This window comes from Oncorhynchus gorbuscha, unplaced genomic scaffold (genome assembly GCF_021184085.1).
Source record: "Oncorhynchus gorbuscha isolate QuinsamMale2020 ecotype Even-year unplaced genomic scaffold, OgorEven_v1.0 Un_scaffold_295, whole genome shotgun sequence".
NCBI classification, from domain to species: domain Eukaryota; kingdom Metazoa; phylum Chordata; class Actinopteri; order Salmoniformes; family Salmonidae; genus Oncorhynchus; species Oncorhynchus gorbuscha.
The window spans coordinates 1012823-1036302 of NW_025745159.1; the positions used below are offsets into that span (position 1 = coordinate 1012823).

A 23480-nucleotide genomic window follows, 5' to 3' on the forward strand; every position below is an offset into this window, starting at 1 on the left:
CAGTCACCAGGAGAAGCCATTCATTAGGAGAAGACAGTCACCAGGAGAAGCCATTCATTAGGAGAAGACAGTCACCAGGAGAAGCCATTCATTAGGAGAAGACAGTCACCAGGAGTCATTCATAGGGGAGGGGGGGGGGTCTGATTCTGCTTTAAAACAGAGATAGAGGATCTATTAAAGCAGCAGTAAAACTACAATACACGTGTAAAACAGACAGAGAGACAGAGAGAGGAGGAGAGAGAGAGACAGACAGAGGAGAGAGACAGAGGAGGAGAGAGATACAGAGAGAGAGAGACAGAGAGAGGAGGAGAGAGACAGAGGAGGAGAGAGACATACAGAGAGAGAGAGAGAGAGGAGGAGAGAGGAGAGAGAGGATGAGGACGCACATCAAGCCCTGTTCTCACGTCCACCTTCAATGATTAACCGGTAGGTGACAAGATCAAGTGGACTCAGTGACCCTGACAGACGAAGATGTCAGCTCGTCTCTGTGGGAACTACATCTGGAAAAAAGACAGGCACATCGTACCGTCCTCTGATCTCACAAGTCAAGCTTGACAGATAGACAGAGAGGTCATGGCGGGCAGGCAGGCTGACGGGCCCTTCCGGACAGCGTGTGTGGCACCGACGTTCCTCTGTAAAATACGGGGCCACGGCTCACTGACTGGCGCTGGCTGGAGGGGCGGGGCCACGGCTCACTGACTGGCGCTGGCTGAAGGGGCGGGGCCACGGCTCACTGACTGCCGCTGGCTGAAGGGGCGGGGCCACGGCTCACTGACTGCCGCTGGCTGAAGGGGCGGGGCCACGGCTCACTGACTGGCGCTGGCTGAAGGGGCGGGGCCACGGCTCACTGACTGGCGCTGGCTGAAGGGGCGGGGCCACGGCTCACTGACTGGCGCTGGCTGAAGACACCTCCGTGGGGCAGAACACACGGCCCGCTCACAGCCTCGCTGAAGACCAGAGCCTTCCCTTCCTTTAGGATCATTCATTAGACAATAACACAATACAGCTGCTCTCTATCTCTCTGTGTGTGTGTGTGTGTGTGTGTGTGTGTGTGTGTGTGTGTGTGTGTGTGTGTGTGTGTGTGTGTGTGTGTGTGTGTGTGTGTGTGTGTGTGTGTGTGCGTGCGTGCGTGCGTGCGTGCGTGCGTGCGTGCGTGCGTGAGAGAGAGAGAGAGAGAGAGAGAGAGAGAGGAGAGACAGAGAGAAAGAGACAGAGACTACAGGGAAGCTACAGATCATTATGTTCTGGTAGGTCAGAGACTACAGGGAAGCTACAGATCATTATGTTCTGGTAGGTCAGAGACTACAGATCATTATGTCCTGGTAGGTCAGAGACTACAGGGAAGCTACAGATCATTATGTTCTGGTAGGTCAGAGACTACAGGGAAGCTACAGATCATTATGTCCTGGTAGGTCAGAGACTACAGGGAAGCTACAGATCATTATGTTCTGGTAGGTCAGAGACTACAGGGAAGCTACAGATCATTATGTTCTGGTAGGTCAGAGACTACAGGGAAGCTACAGATCATTATGTTCTGGTAGGTCAGAGACTACAGGGAAGCTACAGATCATTATGTTCTGGTAGGTCAGAGACTACAGATCATTATGTCCTGGTAGGTCAGAGACTACAGGGAAGCTACAGATCATTATGTTCTGGTGGTCAGAGACTACAGGGAAGCTACAGATCATTATGTTCTGGTAGGTCAGAGACTACAGGGAAGCTACAGATCATTATGTTATGGTAGGTCAGAGACTACAGGGAAGCTGATCATTATGTTCTGGTAGGTCAGAGACTACAGGGAAGCTACAGATCACATTATGTTCTGGTAGGTCAGAGACTACAGGGAAGCTACAGATCATTATGTTCTGGTAGGTCAGAGACTACAGGGAAGCTACAGATCATTATGTTCTGGTAGGTCAGAGACTACAGGGAAGCTACAGATCATTATGTTCTGGTAGGTCAGAGACTACAGGGAAGCTACAGATCATTATGTTCTGGTAGGTCAGAGACTACAGGGAAGCTACAGATCATTATGTTCTGGTAGGTCAGAGGCTACAGGGAAGCTACAGATCATTACGTTCTGGTAGATCAGAGACTACAGATCATTATGTTCTGGTAGGTCAGAGACTACAGGGAAGCTACAGATCATTATGTTCTGGTAGGTCAGAGACTACAGGGAAGCTACAGATCATTATGTTCTGGTAGGTCAGAGACTACAGGGAAGCTACAGATCATTATGTTCTGGTAGGTCAGAGACTACAGGGAAGCTACAGATCATTATGCTCTGGTAGGTCAGAGACTACAGGGAAGCTACAGATCATTATGTTCTGGTAGGTCAGAGACTACAGGGAAGCTACAGATCATTATGTTCTGGTAGGTCAGAGACTACAGGGAAGCTACAGATCATTATGTCCTGGTAGGTCAGAGACTACAGGGAAGCTACAGATCATTATGTTCTGGTAGGTCAGAGACTACAGGGAAGCTACAGATCATTATGTTCTGGTAGGTCAGAGACTACAGGGAAGCTACAGATCATTATGTTCTGGTAGGTCAGAGACTACAGGGAAGCTACAGATCATTATGTTCTGGTAGGTCAGAGACTACAGATCATTATGTCCTGGTAGGTCAGAGACTACAGGGAAGCTACAGATCATTATGTTCTGGTAGGTCAGAGACTACAGGGAAGCTACAGATCATTATGTTCTGGTAGGTCAGAGACTACAGGGAAGCTACAGATCATTATGTTCTGGTAGGTCAGAGACTACAGGGAAGCTACAGATCATTATGTTCTGGTAGGTCAGAGACTACAGGGAAGCTACAGATCATTATGTTCTGGTAGGTCAGAGACTACAGGGAAGCTACAGATCATTATGTTCTGGTAGGTCAGAGACTACAGGGAAGCTACAGATCATTATGTTCTGGTAGGTCAGAGACTACAGGGAAGCTACAGATCATTATGTTCTGGTAGGTCAGAGACTACAGGGAAGCTACAGATCATTATGTTCTGGTAGGTCAGAGGCTACAGGGAAGCTACAGATCATTACGTTCTGGTAGATCAGAGACTACAGATCATTATGTTCTGGTAGGTCAGAGACTACAGGGAAGCTACAGATCATTATGTTCTGGTAGGTCAGAGACTACAGGGAAGCTACAGATCATTATGTTCTGGTAGGTCAGAGACTACAGGGAAGCTACAGATCATTATGTTCTGGTAGGTCAGAGACTACAGGGAAGCTACAGATCATTATGCTCTGGTAGGTCAGAGACTACAGGGAAGCTACAGATCATTATGTTCTGGTAGGTCAGAGACTACAGGGAAGCTACAGATCATTATGTCCTGGTAGGTCAGAGACTACAGGGAAGCTACAGATCATTATGTTCTGGTAGGTCAGAGACTACAGGGAAGCTACAGATCATTATGTTCTGGTAGGTCAGAGACTACAGGGAGATCATTATGTCCTGGTAGGTCAGAGACTACAGGGAAGCTACAGATCATTATGTTCTGGTAGGTCAGAGACTACAGGGAAGCTACAGATCATTATGTTCTGGTAGGTCAGAGACTACAGGGAAGCTACAGATCATTATGTTCTGGTAGGTCAGAGACTACAGGGAAGCTACAGATCATTATGTTCTGGTAGGTCAGAGACTACAGGGAAGCTACAGATCATTAATGACAGTCTTGTTGAGGACAAAACAGACAGGGACTAAATGCTATGTCTGAGACACCAGCAGCAGCACAATGGAAACAGACGACTCATCCCAAATAGATGTTTTATTGTGTCTCTTTGAACAACACAGTTCAGGTTTGTCTTATACAAACAGCACCAAAAACATTTCCTGTTTTTACAGAAACTCTGTTTTCCCAGAATGTAAAAATGGAGGCAGAATCCTTTAAACATACAGCTGCCGTTATGGTGTGTTGTGTTTTTGTGTTGTGTTGCCACTGGGCAGACTTTTATTAACGGCAGAGAGCACAGGACACTGATCTAGAAACAAGACAGTTCATTGGTGACTGCAGGGAGGTGCAGTACCAGAACCCACAACTAGAGGGCTCTGCAGCATGTAGAATAGAGCAGAACACAGCCTGACAAAACATTAGGAACAACTGCTCTTTCCATGACATAGACTGACCAGGTGAAAACTACGATACCACTTGTTAAAATCCACTTCAATCAGTGTAGATGAAGGGGAGACAGGTTAAAGTGCCTTTGAACAGGGTATTTAATTTAATTTATTTAATCTTTATTTAACTGGGCAAGTCAGTTAAGAACAAATTCTTATTTTCAATGACGGTCTAGGAACAGTGGGTTAACTGCCTTGTTCAGGGGCAGAACGACACATTTTTACCTTGTCAGCTCGGGGATTCAATCTAGCAACCTTTTGGTTACTGGCCCAACACTCTAACCACTTGGCTACCTGCCTCGGGTATGGTAGTAGGTGCCAGGCACACCGGTTTGTCAAGAACTGCAACGCTGCTGGGTTTTTCATGCTCAACAGTTTCCCGTGTGTATCAAGAATGGTCCAACACCCAAAGGACATCCAGCCAACTTGACACAACTGTGGGAAGCATTGGAGTCAACATGGACCAGCATCCCTGTGGAACGCTTTCCACACCTTGTAGAGTCAACATGGACCAGCATCCCTGTGGAACGCTTTCAACACCTTGTAGAGTCCATGGTGTTCCTAATGTTTTGTACAGTCAGTGTCTAACTCCTCTCCTGTTCTCTCCTCTCCGGGCTGTAGATTGATGAGGAGGGAGTGCTCGGCCCACAGAGGAGAGACAGGAGCTGCTAAGTATCATGTCCTGACCCCAGGAGACCCCTAGGTACCGTGGCAACCTCTCCCAGCAGGACCATAACAACCTCTATTACAGCACCATGTAACAGAGGCAACAGAGGATGAATCACCGGGAGCAGAGTGAGGACTCCACAAGACTCCTCCTCCTCTCAAACCACAAACAGATGAAGGACAAGCTTCCTCTCCTCCTCCTCCTCTCAAACCACAAACAGATGAAGGACAAGCCTCCTCTCCTCTCCTCCCTTCCTCCTCTCATCTCCCTTCCTCCTCTCCTCTCCCCTCCTCCTCCTCTCCTCTCCTCCTCTCAAACCACAAACAGATGAAGGACAAGCCTCCTCTCCTCTCCCCTCCTCCTCCTCTCCTCTCCCTTCCTCCTCTCCTCTCCCTTCCTCCTCCTCTCCCTTCCTCCTCTCCTCTCCTCTTCCTCCTCTCCTCTCCTCTTCCTCCTCTCCTCTCCTCTTCCTCCTCTCCTCTCCCTTCCTCCTCTCCTCTCCCCTTCCTCCTCCTCTCCCTTCCTCCTCTCCTCTCAAACCACAAACAGATGAAGGACAAGCCTCCTCTCCTCTCCCTTCCTCCTCCTCTCCCTTCCTCCTCTCCTCTCCCTCCTCCTCCTCTCCTCTTCCTCCTCTCCTCTCCTCTCCTCCTCCTCTCCCCTCATCCACTACCACTCTTTCATAAAAAAACACACTGGTTATTTATAGCACTACATAATCAATAACGAGTATTGATTATGGGAATGGAATGCAACATCTCCCTGATGTAGAGTCTCCCTGATGTAGAGTCTCCCTGATGTAGAGTCTCCCTGATGTAGAGTCTCCCTGATGTAGAGTCTCCCTGATGTAGAGTCTCCCTGATGTAGAGTCTCCCTGATGTAGAGTCACCCTGATGTAGAGTCTCCCTGATGTAGAGTCTCCCTGATGTAGAGTCTTCCTGATGTAGAGTCTCCCTGATGTAGAGTCTCCCTGATGTAGAGTCTCCCTGATGTAGAGTCACCCTGATGTAGAGTCTCCCTGATGTAGAGTCTTCCTGATGTAGAGTCTCCCTGATGTAGAGTCTCCCTGATGTAGAGTCTCCCTGATGTAGAGTCACCCTGATGTAGAGTCTCCCTGATGTAGAGTCTTCCTGATGTAGAGTCTCCCTGATGTAGAGTCTTCCTGATGTAGAGTCTCCCTGATGTAGTCTCCCTGATGTAGAGTCTTCCTGATGTAGAGTCTTCCTGATGTAGAGTCTCCCTGATGTAGAGTCTCCCTGATGTAGAGTCTCCCTGATGTAGAGTCTCCCTGATGTAGAGTCTCCCTGATGTAGAGTCTCCCTGATGTAGGCTGTTACTGTCTATTATCTATCCTTTACCCCTCAGTACTGGTACCCAGTGTATATAACCATGTTATCATTGACTCAGTACTGGTACCCAGTGTATATAACCATGTTATCATTGACTCAGTACTGGTACCCAGTGTATATAGACTCAGTACTGGTACCCAGTGTATATAGACTCAGTACTGGTACCCAGTGTATATAACCATGTTATCATTGACTCAGTACTGGTACCCAGTGTATATAGACTCAGTACTGGTACCCAGTGTATATAGACTCAGTACTGGTACCCAGTGTATATAGACTCAGTACTGGTACCCAGTGTATATAGACTCAGTACTGGTACCCAGTGTATATAGACTCAGTACTGGTACCCAGTGTATATAACCATGTTATCATTGACTCAGTACTGGTACCCAGTGTATATAACCATGTTATCATTGACTCAGTACTGGTACCCAGTGTATATAGCCATGTTATCATTGACTCAGTACTGGTACCCAGTGTATATAACCATGTTATCATTGACTCAGTACTGGTACCCAGTGTATATAACCATATTATCATTGACTCAGTACTGGTACCCAGTGTATATAACCATGTTATCATTGACTCAGTACTGGTACCCAGTGTATATAGACCAGTACTGGTACCCATGTATATGACTCAGTACTGGTACCCAGTGTATATAACCATGTTATCATTGACTCAGTACTGGTACCCAGTGTATATAACCATGTTATCATTGACTCAGTACTGGTACCCAGTGTATATAACCATGTTATCATTGACTCAGTACTGGTACCCAGTGTATATAACCATGTTATCATTGACTCAGTACTGGTACCCAGTGTATATAGCCATGTTATCATTGACTCAGTACTGGTACCCAGTATATATAACCATGTTATCATTGACTCAGTACTGGTACCCAGTGTATATAACCATGTTATCATTGACTCAGTACTGGTACCCAGTGTATATAGCCATGTTATCATTGACTCAGTACTGGTACCCAGTGTATATAACCATGTTATCATTGACTCAGTACTGGTACCCAGTGTATATAGACCATACTGGTACCCAGTGTGACTCAGTACTGGTACCCAGTGTATATAACCATGTTATCATTGACTCAGTACTGGTACCCAGTGTATATAACCATGTTATCATTGACTCAGTACTGGTACCCAGTGTATATAGCCATGTTATCATTGACTCAGTACTGGTACCCAGTGTATATAACCATGTTATCATTGACTCAGTACTGGTACCCAGTGTATATAGACTCAGTACTGGTACCCAGTGTATATAGACTCAGTACTGGTACCCAGTGTATATAACCATGTTATCATTGACTCAGTACTGGTACCCAGTGTATATAACCATGTTATCATTGACTCAGTACTGGTACCCAGTGTATATAGCCATGTTATCATTGACTCAGTACTGGTACCCAGTGTATATAGACTCAGTACTGGTACCCAGTGTATATAGCCATGTTATCATTGACTCAGTACTGGTACCCAGTGTATATAGCCATGTTATCATTGACTCAGTACTGGTACCCAGTGTATATAACCATATTATCATTGACTCAGTACTGGTACCCAGTGTATATAACCATGTTATCATTGACTCAGTACTGGTACCCAGTGTAGACTCAGTACTGGTACCCAGTGTATATAGCCATGTTATCATTGACTCAGTACTGGTACCCAGTGTATATAACCATGTTATCATTGACTCAGTACTGGTACCCAGTGTATATAACCATATTATCATTGACTCAGTACTGGTACCCAGTGTATATAACCATGTTATCATTGACTCAGTACTGGTACCCAGTGTATATAACCATGACTCAGTACTGGTACCCAGTGTATATAACCATATTATCATTGACTCAGTACTGGTACCCAGTGTATATAACCATGTTATCATTGACTCAGTACTGGTACCCAGTGTATATAGACTCAGTACTGGTACCCAGTGTATATAACCATGTTATCATTGACTCAGTACTGGTACCCAGTGTATATAACCATATTATCATTGACTCAGTACTGGTACCCAGTGTATATAACCATGTTATCATTGACTCAGTACTGGTACCCAGTGTATATAACCATGTTATCATTGACTCAGTACTGGTACCCAGTGTATATAACCATGTTATCATTGACTCAGTACTGGTACCCAGTGTATATAGACTCAGTACTGGTACCCAGTGTATATAACCATATTATCATTGACTTATCAGTGTGACTCAGTACTGGTACCCAGTGTATATAACCATATTATCATTGACTCAGTACTGGTACCCAGTGTATATAACCATGTTATCATTGACTCAGTACTGGTACCCAGTGTATATAGACTCAGTACTGGTACCCAGTGTATATAACCATGTTATCATTGACTCAGTACTGGTACCCAGTGTATATAACCATATTATCATTGACTCAGTACTGGTAACCAGTGTATATAACCATGTTATCATTGACTCAGTACTGGTACCCAGTGTATATAACCATGTTATCATTGACTCAGTACTGGTACCCAGTGTATATAACCATGTTATCATTGACTCAGTACTGGTACCCAGTGTATATAGACTCAGTACTGGTACCCAGTGTATATAACCATATTATCATTGACTCAGTACTGGTACCCAGTGTATATAACCATGTTATCATTGACTCAGTACTGGTACCCAGTGTATATAGACTCAGTACTGGTACCCAGTGTATATAACCATGTTATCATTGACTCAGTACTGGTACCCAGTGTATATAGACTCAGTACTGGTACCCAGTGTATATAGACTCAGTACTGGTACCCAGTGTATATAACCATGTTATCATTGACTCAGTACTGGTACCCAGTGTATATAGCCATGTTATCATTGACTCAGTACTGGTACCCAGTGTATATAACCATGTTATCATTGACTCAGTACTGGTACCCAGTGTATATAACCATGTTATCATTGACTCAGTACTGGTACCCAGTGTATATAACCATGTTATCATTGACTCAGTACTGGTACCATTGACTCAGTACTGGTACCCAGTGTATATAACCATGTTATCATTGACTCAGTACTGGTACCCAGTGTATATAACCATGTTATCATTGACTCAGTACTGGTACCCAGTGTATATAGACTCAGTACTGGTACCCAGTGTATATAACCATGATCATTGACTTACTGGTACCCAGTGTATATAACCATGTTATCATTGACTCAGTACACCTATTGTTGCTGAGTATGACATGTTACTATGACCTCTTCACCTATTGGCTGAGTATGACATGTTACTATGACCTCTTCACCTATTGGCTGAGTATGACATGTTAGTATGACCTCTTCACCTATTGGCTGAGTATGACATGTTACTATGACCTCTGCACCTGTTGGTTTAGTATGACCTGAGTTGGGATGTGACCATCTCTTACCTGTCTGGTCTCTGGGGCAGGTCTCTCCACCATGTTTACCTGAGTTGGGATGTGACCATCTCTTACCTGTCTGGTCTCTGGGGCAGGTCTCTCCACCATGTTTACCTGAGTTGGGATGTGACCATCTCTTACCTGTCTGGTCTCTGGGGCAGGTCTCTCCACCATGTTTACCTGAGTTGGGATGTGACCATCTCTTACCTGTCTGGTCTCTGGGGCAGGTCTCTCCACCATGTTTAGCAGGTGGACCTGGGTTGGGATGTGACCATCTCTTACCTGGCTGGTCTCTGGGGCAGGTCTCTCCACCATGTTGGCTTGGAACAGTAGCTGCAGCAGGTGGACCTGGGCCACACTGAGGAAGAACTGCAGACTAGATGTTGCATTCACCTCCAGGGAGTGACCACACACCAGCACCTCCTGTTGGGACAGAGAGAGACAATATAAACACCAGCACCTCCTGTTGGGACAGAGAGAGACAATATAAACACCAGCACCTCCTGTTGGGACAGAGAGAGACAATATAAACACCAGCACCTCCTGTTGGGACAGAGAGAGACAATATAAACACCAGCACCTCCTGTTGGGACAGAGAGAGACAATATAAACACCAGCACCTCCTGTTGGGACAGAGAGAGACAATATAAACACCAGCACCTCCTGTTGGGACAGAGAGAGACAATATAAACACCAGCACCTCCTGTTGGGACAGAGAGAGACAATATAAACACGAGCACCTCCTGTTGGGACAGAGAGAGACAATATAAACACCAGCACCTCCTGTTGGGACAGAGAGACAATATAAACACCAGCACCTCCTGTTGGGACAGAGAGACAATATAAACACCAGCACCTCCTGTTGGGACAGAGAGACAATATAAACACCAGCACCTCCTGTTGGGACAGAGAGAGACAATATAAACACCAGCACCTCATGTTGGGACAGAGAGAGACAATATAAACACCAGCACCTCCTGTTGGGACAGAGAGAGACAATATAGACACCAGCACCTCCTGTTGGGACAGAGAGAGACAATATAAACACCAGCACCTCCTGTTGGGACAGAGAGAGACAATATAAACACCAGCACCTCCTGTTGGGACAGAGAGAGACAATATAAACACCAGCACCTCCTGTTGGGACAGAGAGAGACAATATAAACACCAGCACCTCCTGTTGGGACAGAGAGAGACAATATAAACACCAGCACCTCCTGTTGGGACAGAGAGAGACAATATAAACACCAGCACCTCCTGTTGGGACAGAGAGAGACAATATAAACACCAGCACCTCCTGTTGGGACAGAGAGAGACAATATAAACACCAGCACCTCCTGTTGGGACAGAGAGAGACAATATAAACACCAGCACCTCCTGTTGGGACAGAGAGAGAGACAATATAAACACCAGCACCTCCTGTTGGGACAGAGAGAGAGACAATATAAACACCAGCACCTCCTGTTGGGACAGAGAGAGACAATATAAACACCAGCGCCTCCTGTTGGGACAGAGAGAGACAATATAAACACCAGCACCTCCTGTTGGGACAGAGAGAGACAATATAAACACCAGCACCTCCTGTTGGGACAGAGAGACAATATAAACACCAGCACCTCCTGTTGGGACAGAGAGAGACAATATAAACACCAGCACCTCATGTTGGGACAGAGAGAGACAATATAAACACCAGCACCTCCTGTTGGGACAGAGAGAGACAATATAGACACCAGCACCTCCTGTTGGGACAGAGAGAGACAATATAAACACCAGCACCTCCTGTTGGGACAGAGAGAGACAATATAAACACCAGCACCTCCTGTTGGGACAGAGAGAGACACTATAAACACCAGCACCTCCTGTTGGGACCCCTAGAGAGACAATATAAACACCAGCACCTCCTGTTGGGACAGAGAGAGACAATATAAACACCAGCACCTCCTGTTGGGACAGAGAGAGACAATATAAACACCAGCACCTCCTGTTGGGACAGAGAGAGACAATATAAACACCAGCACCTCCTGTTGGGACAGAGAGAGAGACAATATAAACACCAGCACCTCCTGTTGGGACAGAGAGAGACAATATAAACACCAGCACCTCCTGTTGGGACAGAGAGAGACAATATAAACACCAGCACCTCCTGTTGGGACAGAGAGAGAGACAATATAAACACCAGCACCTCCTGTTGGGACAGAGAGAGACAATATAAACACCAGACCTCCTTTGGGACAGAGAGAGACAATCCAGCACCTGTTGGGACAGAGAGAGACAATCCCAGCACCTAGAGGTCTGACACCATAAACACTAACCCTAACCCTGACCAGGAAACCCTGACCCTGAACCCTATGACCAGAGAAACCCTGACCCTTTGTGACCACTGTGTCCCCTGAGAGGACCCTCTGAACCCTGAAGAGAAACCCTGACCCTGAGCCTAACCCTGACCAGAGAAACCCTGACCCTGAGCCTAACCCTTTGACCAGAGAAACCCTGACCCTGAGCCTAACCCTGACCAGAGAAACCCTGACCCTGAGCCTAACCCTGACCCTGACCAGAGAAACCCTGGTCTGACCCTGACCAGAGAAACCCTTGATATGACCCTGACCGTTTGTCCACTGTGTCCCTGACCTAGAGGTCTGAACCAACCAGAGGTGACCCTGATAACCCTGAGACCGTTTGTCCACTGTGTCCCTGACCAGAGGTCTGAACCAAGAGACCCTGAGTTGATATGAGAAACCCTGACCCTGAGCCTAACCCTGACCCTGACCAGAGAAACCCTGACCCTGAGTCCCTGACCTGACCAGAGAAACCCTGGGCTCATTTCATAGAGGCTCGTCAAAAGCCAAGAGGTTGATATCAGACCGTTTGTCCACTGTGTCCCCTAGAGGTCTGAGCCAAGAGGTTGATATCAGACCGTTTGTCCACTGTGTCCCCTAGAGGTCTGAGCCAAGAGGTTGATATCAGACCGTTTGTCCACTGTGTCCCCTAGAGGTCTGAGCCAAGAGGTTGATATGAGACCGTTTGTCCACTGTGTCCCCTAGAGGTCTGAACCAAGAGGTTGATATGAGACTGTTTGTCCACTGTGTCCCCTAGAGGTCTGAACCAAGAGGTTGATATGAGACCGTTTGTCCACTGTGTCCCCTAGAGGTCTGAACCAAGAGGTTGATATGAGACCGTTTGTCCACTGTGTCCCCTAGAGGTCTGAACCAAGAGGTTGATATGAGACCGTTTGTCCACTGTGTCCCCTAGAGGTCTGAACCAAGAGGTTGATATGAGACCGTTTGTCCACTGTGTCCCCTAGAGGTCTGAACCAAGAGGTTGATATGAGACCGTTTGTCCACTGTGTCCCCTAGAGGTCTGAACCAAGAGGTTGATATGAGACCGTTTGTCCACTGTGTCCCCTAGAGGTCTGAACCAAGAGGTTGATATGAGACCGTTTGTCCACTGTGTCCCCTAGAGGTCTGAGCCAAGAGGTTGATATGAGACCGTTTGTTCCATTAATTTGAAGTCATTTGATTTGTCTTCACTTCCAGGTCACTTCCTCATTGTGTAAATATATATTATGTTCTGGAACCAGTACAGGTACCCATCTCAATGTTATTCAGTTATTAGTGATACACAAGTTGTTTTTTTCACCCATCATGCATCATGTCTGAAATGGTCATTGTCCAGCACCTATGTTTTTAAGGAATAAAACACTTTTCATATTGTTAATGGGTTAATGTTTAAACCTCATATTAAAGGTTCTGGGTTCATGTTTAAACCTCATATTAAAGGTTCTGGGTACATGTTTAAACCTCATATTAATGTTTAAACCTCATATTAAAGGTTCTGGGTTAATGTTTAAACCTCATATTAAAGGTTCTGGGTTCATGTTTAAACCTCATATTAAAGGTTCTGGGTTCATGTTTAAACCTCATATTAAAGGTTCTGGGTACATGTTTAAACCTCATATTAAAGGTTCTGGGTACATGGTGCCTCATACTAACCTCCACTTGTCTGTTGTCAGGGGATCTGGGCTTGTTGAATATGATGGCAGGTGCTGCTGTCACCCTGACAGAGAAGTCCGTCAGGATGGGGGTGAGGATGGCTCTCCTCTCCTGGTGTCTCCTTATACTGAGGGGGGGGGGACAGAGAGAGAGGTCAGGATGGGGGTGAGGATGGCTCTCCTCTCCTGGTGTCTCCTTATACTGGGGGGGGGGGGACAGAGAGAGAGGTCAGGATGGGGGTGAGGAAGGCTCTCCTCCCCTGGTGGGTTGGCCATCTTTAATCACACACTGGGATGGCCATCTTTAATCACACACTGGGATGGGCATCTTTAATCACACACTGGGTCGGCCATCTTTAATTACACACTGGGTTGGCCATCTTTAATCACATACTGGGTCGGCCATCTTTAATCACACACTGGGATGGCCATCTTTAATCACACACTGGGTCGGCCATCTTTAATTACACACTGGGTTGGCCATCTTTAATCACACACTGGGTCGGCCATCTTTAATTACACACTGGGATGGCCATCTTTAATCACACACTGGGTCGGCCATCTTTAATTACACACTGGGTTGGCCATCTTTAATCACACACTGGGTCGGCCATCTTTAATTACACACTGGGTTGGCCATCTTTAATCACACACTGGGTCGGCCATCTTTAATTACACACTGGGTTGGCCATCTTTAATCACACACTGGGTCGGCCATCTTTAATTACACACAGGGTTGGCCATCTTTAATTACACACTGGGTCGGCCATCTTTAATCACACACTGGTTCGGCCATCTTTAATCACACACTGGGTCGGCCATCTTTAATCACACACTGGGTCGGCCATCTTTAATCACACACTGGGTCGGCCATCTTTAATCACACACTGGGTCGGCCATCTTTAATCACACACTGGGTTGGCCATCTTTAATCACACACTGGGTTGGCCATCTTTAATCACACACTGGGTCGGCCATCTTTAATCACACACTGGGTCGGCCATCTTTAATAACACACTGGGTTGGCCATCTTTAATCACACACTGGGTTGGCCATCTTTAATCACACACTGGGTCGGCCATCTTTATTTACACACTGGGTTGGCCAACTTTAATCCCTTCTCATGGCTGTCAGTAGTACAGTCTATAGGCTGTCAGTAGTACAGTCAATCTATAGGCTGTCAGTAGTCCTACTCCAACATGTGGACTATATCTGTACCTGGGCAGTTCCTACTCCAACATGTGGACTATGTCTGTACCTGGGCAGCTCCTACTCCAACATGTGGACTATGTCTGTATCTGGGCAGCTCCTACTCCAACATGTGGACTAATGTCTGTACCTGGGCAGCTCCTACTCCAACATGTGGACTATGTCTGTACCTGGGAAGCTCCTACTCCAGCTCCAACATGTGGACTATGTCTGTACCTGGGCAGCTCCTACTCCAACATGTGGACTATGTCTGTACCTGGGCAGCTCCTACTCCAACATGTGGACTATGTCTGTACCTGGGCAGCTCCTACTCCAGCTCCAACATGTGGACTATGTCTGTACCTGGGCAGTTCCTACTCCAACATGTGGACTATGTCTGTACCTGGGCAGCTCCTACTCCAACATGTGGACTATGTCTGTACCTGGGCAGCTCCTACTCCAACATGTGGACTATGTCTGTACCTGGGCAGCTCCTACTCCAACATGTGGACTATGTCTGTACCTGGGCAGCTCCTACTCCAGCTCCAACATGTGGACTATGTCTGTATCTGGGCAGTTCCTACTCCAACATGTGGACTATGTCTGTACCTGGGCAGCTCCTACTCCAACATGTGGACTATGTCTGTACCTGGGCAGCTCCTACTCCAACATGTGGACTATGTCTGTACCTGGGCAGCTCCTACTCCAACATGTGGACTATGTCTGTACCTGGGCAGCTCCTACTCCAGCTCCAACATGTGGACTATATCTGTACCTGGGCAGTTCCTACTCCAGCTCCAACATGTGGACTATGTCTGTACCTGGGCAGTTCCTACTCCAACATGTGGACTATGTCTGTACCTGGGCAGCTCCTACTCCAACATGTGAACTATGTCTGTACCTGGGCAGTTCCTACTCCAACATGTGAACTATGTCTGTACCTGGGCAGTTCCTACTCCAACATGTGGACCATGTCTGTACCTGGGCAGTTCCTACTCCAACATGTGGACTATGTCTGTACCTGGACAGTTCCTACTCCAACATGTAGACTATATCTGTACCTGGGCAGTTCCTACTCCAACTCCAACATGTGGACTATGTCTGTACCTGGGCAGTTCCTACTCCAACATGTGGACTATGTCTGTACCTGGGCAGCTCCTACTCCAACATGTGGACTATGTCTGTACCTGGGCAGCTCCTACTCCAACATGTGGACTATGTCTGTACCTGGGCAGCTCCTACTCCAACATGTGGACTATGTCTGTACCTGGGCAGCTCCTACTCCAGCTCCAACATGTGGACTATATCTGTACCTGGGCAGTTCCTACTCTAGCTCCAACATGTGGACTATGTCTGTACCTGGGCAGTTCCTACTCCAACATGTGGACTATGTCTGTACCTGGGCAGCTCCTACTCCAACATGTGGACTATGTCTGTACCTGGGCAGCTCCTACTCCAGCTCCAACATGTGGACTATGTCTGTACCTGGGCAGTTCCTACTCCAACATGTGGACTATGTCTGTACCTGGGCAGCTCCTACTCCAACATGTGGACTATGTCTGTACCTGGGCAGTTCCTACTCCAACATGTGGACTATGTCTGTACCTGGGCAGTTCCTACTCCAACATGTGGACTATGTCTGTACCTGGGCAGCTCCTACTCCAGCTCCAACATGTGGACTATATCTGTACCTGGGCAGTTCCTACTCCAACTCCAACATGTGGACTATGTCTGTACCTGGGCAGTTCCTACTCCAACATGTGGACTATGTCTGTACCTGGGCAGCTCCTACTCCAACATGTGGACTATGTCTGTACCTGGGCAGCTCCTACTCCAACATGTGGACTATGTCTGTACCTGGGCAGCTCCTACTCCAACATGTGGACTATGTCTGTACCTGGGCAGCTCCTACTCCAGCTCCAACATGTGGACTATATCTGTACCTGGGCAGTTCCTGTCATGTTTTGTCTTATATCATCTTGTCATTTTGCTTTTCCTTCTGTTCGTTTCCCCCTGCTGGTCTTATTAGGTTCGTTCCCTTTTTCTATCCCTCTCTCTCCCCCTCCCTCTCTCTCCTCTCTCTATCGTTCCGTTCCTGCTCCCAGCTGTTCCTATTCCCCTAATCATCATTTAGTCTTCCCACACCTGTTCCCGATCCTTTCCCCTGATTAGAGTCCCTATTTATTCCTTTGTGTTCCGTTCCTGTCCCGTCGGTTCCTTGTTTTGCATTCACCATGCTGTGATTGTGTTTCGCCCTGTCCTGTCGTGTTTTTTGCCTTCATCAGATGCTGCGTGTGAGCAGGTGTCTCTGTCTACTACGGCCTGCGCGTTCCCGAAGCGACCTGCAGTCTGTGGCCGCTTCTCTTGTCATTCCCCTCTACAGACTAGAGGATTTCTGTTATTCCCTGTTTGGACTTGAATAAACTCTGTTTCTGTTAAGTCGCTTTTGGGTCCTCTATCACCTGCATGACAGAAGGAACCGACCAAGTAATGGACCCAGCGACTTCAGACGCTCGTTACACTGCCGTCGAGATCCAAGGAGCCATGCTCGGCAGACACGAGCAGGAATTGTCTGCTGCTCGCCATGCCGTGGAGAACCTGGCCGCTCAGGTTTCCGACCTCTCTGGACAGTTCCAGAGTCTACGTCTCGTGCCACCTGTTACTTCCTGGCCTGCCGAGCCTCCAGAACCTAGGGTTAATAACCCACCTTGCTACTCCGGGCAGCCCACTGAGTGCCGCTCCTTTCTCACGCAGTGTGAGATTGTGTTCTCTCTCCAACCCAACACATACTCTAGAGAGAGAGCTCGGGTTGCTTACGTCATTTCACTCCTTACTGGCCGGGCTCGAGAATGGGGCACAGCTATCTGGGAGGCAAGGGCTGATTGCTCTAACAAGTTCCAGAACTTTAAAGAGGAGATGATTCGGGTTTTTGACCGTTCAGTTTTTGGTAGGGAGGCTTCTAGGGCCCTGGCTTCCTTATGCCAAGGTGAACGGTCCATAACGGATTATTCTATTGAGTTTCGCACTCTTGCTGCCTCTAGTGAGTGGAACGAGCCGGCGCTGCTCGCTCGTTTTCTGGAGGGACTCCACGCAGTGGTTAAGGATGAGATTCTCTCCCGGGAGGTTCCTTCAGATGTGGACTCTTTGATTGCTCTCGCCATCCGCATAGAACGACGGGTAGATCTTCGTCACCGGGCTCGTGGAAGAGAGCTCGCATCAACGGTGTTTCCCTGCTCCGCATCGCAACCATCTCCCTCCTCTGGCTTTGAGACTGAGCCCATGCAGCTGGGAGGGATTCGCATCTCGACTAAGGAGAGGGAACGGAGGATCACCAACCGCCTGTGCCTCTATTGCGGAGTTGCTGGACATTTTGTTAATTCATGTCCAGTAAGAGGCCAGAGCCCATCAGTAAGCGGAGGGCTACTGGTGAGCGCTACTACTCTGGTCTCTTCATCTAGATCTTGTACTACTATGTCGGTCCATCTACGCTGGACCGGTTCGGGTGCTACATGCAGTGCCTTGATTGACTCTGGGGCTGAGGGTTGTTTCATGGACGAAGCATGGGTTCGGAAACATAACATTCCTTTCAGACCGTTAGACAAGCCTACGCCCATGTTTGCCTTAGATGGTAGTCATCTTCCCAGTATCAGATTTGAGACACTACCTTTAACCCTCACAGTATCTGGTAACCACAGTGAGACTATTTCTTTTTTGATTTTCCGTTCACCGTTTACACCTGTTGTTTTGGGTCATCCCTGGCTAGTATGTCATAATCCTTCTATTAATTGGTCTAGTAATTCTATCCTATCCTGGAACGTTTCTTGTCATGTGAAGTGTTTAATGTCTGCCATCCCTCCCGTTTCTTCTGTCCCTACTTCCCAGGAGGAACCTGGCGATTTGACAGGAGTGCCGGAGGAATATCATGATCTGCGCACGGTCTTCAGTCGGTCCCGAGCCAACTCCCTTCCTCCTCACCGGTCGTATGATTGTAGTATTGATCTCCTTCCGGGGACCACTCCTCCTCGAGGTAGACTATACTCTCTGTCGGCTCCCGAACGTAAGGCTCTCGAGGATTATTTGTCTGTGTCTCTTGACGCCGGTACCATAGTGCCTTCTTCTTCTCCGGCCGGGGCGGGGTTCTTTTTGTTAAGAAGAAGGACGGTACTCTGCGCCCCTGCGTGGATTATCGAGGGCTGAATGACATAACGGTTAAGAATCGTTATCCGCTTCCCCCTTATGTCATCAGCCTTCGAGATTCTGCAGGGAGCCAGGTGCTTTACTAAGTTGGACCTTCGTAACGCTTACCATCTCGTGCGCATCAGAGAGGGGGACGAGTGGAAAACGGCGTTTAACACTCCGTTAGGGCATTTTGAGTACCGGGTTCTGCCGTTCGGTCTCGCCAATGCGCCAGCTGTTTTTCAGGCATTAGTTAATGATGTTCTGAGAGACATGCTGAACATTTTTGTTTTTGTCTATCTTGACGATATCCTGATTTTTCTCCGTCACTCGAGATTCATGTTCAGCACGTTCGACGTGTTCTACAGCGCCTTTTAGAGAATTGTCTCTACGTAAAGGCTGAGAAGTGCTCTTTTCATGTCTCCTCCGTTACTTTTCTCGGTTCCGTTATTTCCGCTGAAGGCATTCAGATGGATTCCGCTAAGGTCCAAGCTGTCAGTGATTGGCCCGTTCCAAGGTCACGTGTCGAGTTGCAGCGCTTTTTAGGTTTCGCTAATTTCTATCGGCGTTTCATTCGTAATTTCGGTCAAGTTGCTGCCCCTCTCACAGCTCTTACTTCTGTCAAGACGTGTTTTAAGTGGTCCGGTTCCGCCCAGGGAGCTTTTGATCTTCTAAAAGAACGTTTTACGTCCGCTCCTATCCTCGTTACTCCTGACGTCACTAGACAATTCATTGTCGAGGTTGACGCTTCAGAGGTAGGCGTGGGAGCCATTCTATCCCAGCGCTTCCAGTCTGACGATAAGGTTCATCCTTGCGCTTATTTTTCTCATCGCCTGTCGCCATCTGAGCGCAACTATGATGTGGGTAACCGTGAACTGCTCGCCATCCGCTTAGCCCTAGGCGAATGGCGACAGTGGTTGGAGGGCGACCGTTCCTTTTGTCGTTTGGACAGACCATAAGAACCTTGAGTACATCCGTTCTGCCAAACGACTTAATGCCCGTCAAGCTCGTTGGGCGTTGTTTTTCGCTCGTTTCGAGTTTGTGATTTCTTACCGTCCGGGTAGCAAGAACACCAAGCCTGATGCCTTATCCCGTCTGTTTAGTTCTTCTGTGGCTTCTACTGATCTCGAGGGGATTCTTCCTTATGGGCGTGTTGTCGGGTTGACAGTCTGGGGAATTGAAAGACAGGTTAAGCAAGCACTCACGCACACTGCGTCGCCGCGCGCTTGTCCTAGTAACCTCCTTTTCGTTCCTGTTTCCACTCGTCTGGCTGTTCTTCAGTGGGCTCACTCTGCCAAGTTAGCTGGTCATCCCGGTGTTCGAGGCACTCTTGCGTCTATTCGCCAGCGCTTTTGGTGGCCGACTCAGGAGCGTGACACGCGCCGTTTCGTGGCTGCGTGTTCAGACTGCGCGCAGAAGAAGTCTGGTAATTTTTTTCTGCTTCTGCTCCTGGTCTTGCTGGGTCTCAGTCTGTTCCCTGCCATCGCATCTCTCCTGTTCTTGTTCCTGCCCTTGCTGTGTCTCAGTCTGTCCCTAGTTCTCATTTTTTTTTTAGAGTAGTACCCTAGTTTCCCTTTTTATCGTTTTTCGTTACGGTCCTGAGGAGAGGAGTTGGGTTCTTTCTCGGGACGTGCTGGACCGTTTGATCTATGATTTCCTCCGTTGCCGCCAGTGTTCCTCCTCGAGAGCGCCAGGAGGCGCTCGGTGAGTGGGGGGGTACTGTCATGTTTTGTCTTATATCATCTTGTCATTTTGCTTTTCCTTCTGTTCGTTTCCCCCTGCTGGTCTTATTAGGTTCGTTCCCTTTTTCTATCCCTCTCTCTCCCCTCCCTCTCTCTCCTCTCTCTATCGTTCCGTTCCTGCTCCCAGCTGTTCCTATTCCCCTAATCATCATTTAGTCTTCCCACACCTGTTCCCGATCCTTTCCCCTGATTAGAGTCCCTATTTATTCCTTTGTGTTCCGTTCCTGTCCCGTCGGTTCCTTGTTTTGCATTCACCATGCTGTGATTGTGTTTCGCCCTGTCCTGTCGTGTTTTTTGCCTTCATCAGATGCTGCGTGTGAGCAGGTGTCTCTGTCTACTACGGCCTGCGCGTTCCCGAAGCGACCTGCAGTCTGTGGCCGCTTCTCTTGTCATTCCCCTCTACAGACTAGAGGATTTCTGTTATTCCCTGTTTGGACTTGAATAAACTCTGTTTCTGTTAAGTCGCTTTTGGGTCCTCTATCACCTGCATGACAGTTCCTACTCTAGCTCCAACATGTGGACTATGTCTGTACCTGGGCAGTTCCTACTCCAACATGTGGACTATGTCTGTACCTGGGCAGCTCCTACTCCAACATGTGGACTATGTCTGTACCTGGGCAGCTCCTACTCCAGCTCCAACATGTGGACTATGTCTGTACCTGGGCAGTTCCTACTCCAACATGTGGACTATGTCTGTACCTGGGCAGCTCCTACTCCAACATGTGGACTATGTCTGTACCTGGGCAGTTCCTACTCCAACATGTGGACTATGTCTGTACCTGGGCAGTTCCTACTCCAACATGTGGACTATGTCTGTACCTGGGCAGCTCCTACTCCAGCTCCAACATGTGGACTATATCTGTACCTGGGCAGTTCCTACTCCAGCTCCAACATGTGGACTATGTCTGTACCTGGGCAGTTCCTACTCCAACATGTGGACTATGTCTGTACCTGGGCAGCTCCTACTCCAACATGTGGACTATGTCTGTACCTGGGCAGCTCCTACTCCAGCTCCAACATGTGGACTATGGCTGTACCTGGGCAGTTCCTACTCCAACATGCAGTCTGTACCTCCTCCTACTCCAACATGTGGACTATGTCTGTACCTGGGCAGTTCCTACTCCAACATGTGGACTATGTCTGTACCTGGGCAGTTCCTACTCCAACATGTGGACTATGTCTGTACCTGGGCAGTTCCTACTCCAACATGTGGACTATGTCTGTACCTGGGCAGCTCCTACTCCAACATGTGGACTATGTCTGTACCTGGGCAGCTCCTACTCCAACATGTGGACTATGTCTGTACCTGGGCAGCTCCTACTCCAACATGTGGACTATGTCTGTACCTGGGCAGCTCCCAACATACTCCAGCTCCAACATGTGGACTATGTCTGTACCTGGGCAGTTCCTACTCCAACATGTGGACTATGTCTGTACCTGGGCAGCTCCTACTCCAACATGTGGACTATGTCTGTACCTGGGCAGCTCCTACTCCAACATGTGGACTATGTCTGTACCTGGGCAGCTCCTACTCCAACATGTGGACTATGTCTGTACCTGGGCAGCTCCTACTCCAGCTCCAACATGTGGACTATATCTGTACCTGGGCAGTTCCTACTCCAGCTCCAACATGTGGACTATGTCTGTACCTGGGCAGTTCCTACTCCAACATGTGGACTATGTCTGTACCTGGGCAGCTCCTACTCCAACATGTGAACTATGTCTGTACCTGGGCAGTTCCTACTCCAACATGTGAACTATGTCTGTACCTGGGCAGTTCCTACTCCAACATGTGAACTATGTCTGTACCTGGGCAGTTCCTACTCCAACATGTGGACCATGTCTGTACCTGGGCAGTTCCTACTCCAACATGTGGACTATGTCTGTACCTGGACAGTTCCTACTCCAACATGTAGACTATATCTGTACCTGGGCAGTTCCTACTCCAACTCCAACATGTGGACTATGTCTGTACCTGGGCAGTTCCTACTCCAACATGTGGACTATGTCTGTACCTGGGCAGCTCCTACTCCAACATGTGGACTATGTCTGTACCTGGGCAGCTCCTACTCCAACATGTGGACTATGTCTGTACCTGGGCAGCTCCTACTCCAACATGTGGACTATGTCTGTACCTGGGCAGCTCCTACTCCAGCTCCAACATGTGGACTATATCTGTACCTGGGCAGTTCCTACTCTAGCTCCAACATGTGGACTATGTCTGTACCTGGGCAGTTCCTACTCCAACATGTGGACTATGTCTGTACCTGGGCAGCTCCTACTCCAACATGTGGACTATGTCTGTACCTGGGCAGCTCCTACTCCAGCTCCAACATGTGGACTATGTCTGTACCTGGGCAGTTCCTACTCCAACATGTGGACTATGTCTGTACCTGGGCAGCTCCTACTCCAACATGTGGACTATGTCTGTACCTGGGCAGTTCCTACTCCAACATGTGGACTATGTCTGTACCTGGGCAGTTCCTACTCCAACATGTGGACTATGTCTGTACCTGGGCAGCTCCTACTCCAGCTCCAACATGTGGACTATATCTGTACCTGGGCAGTTCCTACTCCAACATGTGGACTATGTCTGTACCTGGGCAGTTCCTACTCCAACATGTGGACTATGTCTGTACCTGGGCAGCTCCTACTCCAACATGTGGACTATGTCTGTACCTGGGCAGCTCCTACTCCAACATGTGGACTATGTCTGTACCTGGGCAGCTCCTACTCCAACATGTGGACTATGTCTGTACCTGGGCAGCTCCTACTCCAGCTCCAACATGTGGACTATATCTGTACCTGGGCAGTTCCTACTC

General features: G+C 48.0%; 1 protein-coding gene across 1 annotated transcript in view; it reads right to left on the reverse strand.

Annotated features, from left to right (window-relative positions):
• LOC124017626 (vacuolar protein sorting-associated protein 13B-like) overlaps nt 1-23480 on the reverse strand; it is a 269473-nt gene that overhangs the window by 239972 nt on the left and 6021 nt on the right. Inside the window, 2 exon segments of the mRNA XM_046332879.1 lie at nt 9847-9987; nt 13554-13680. Of these exon segments, the coding sequence (XP_046188835.1) occupies nt 9847-9987; nt 13554-13680 (268 nt within the window).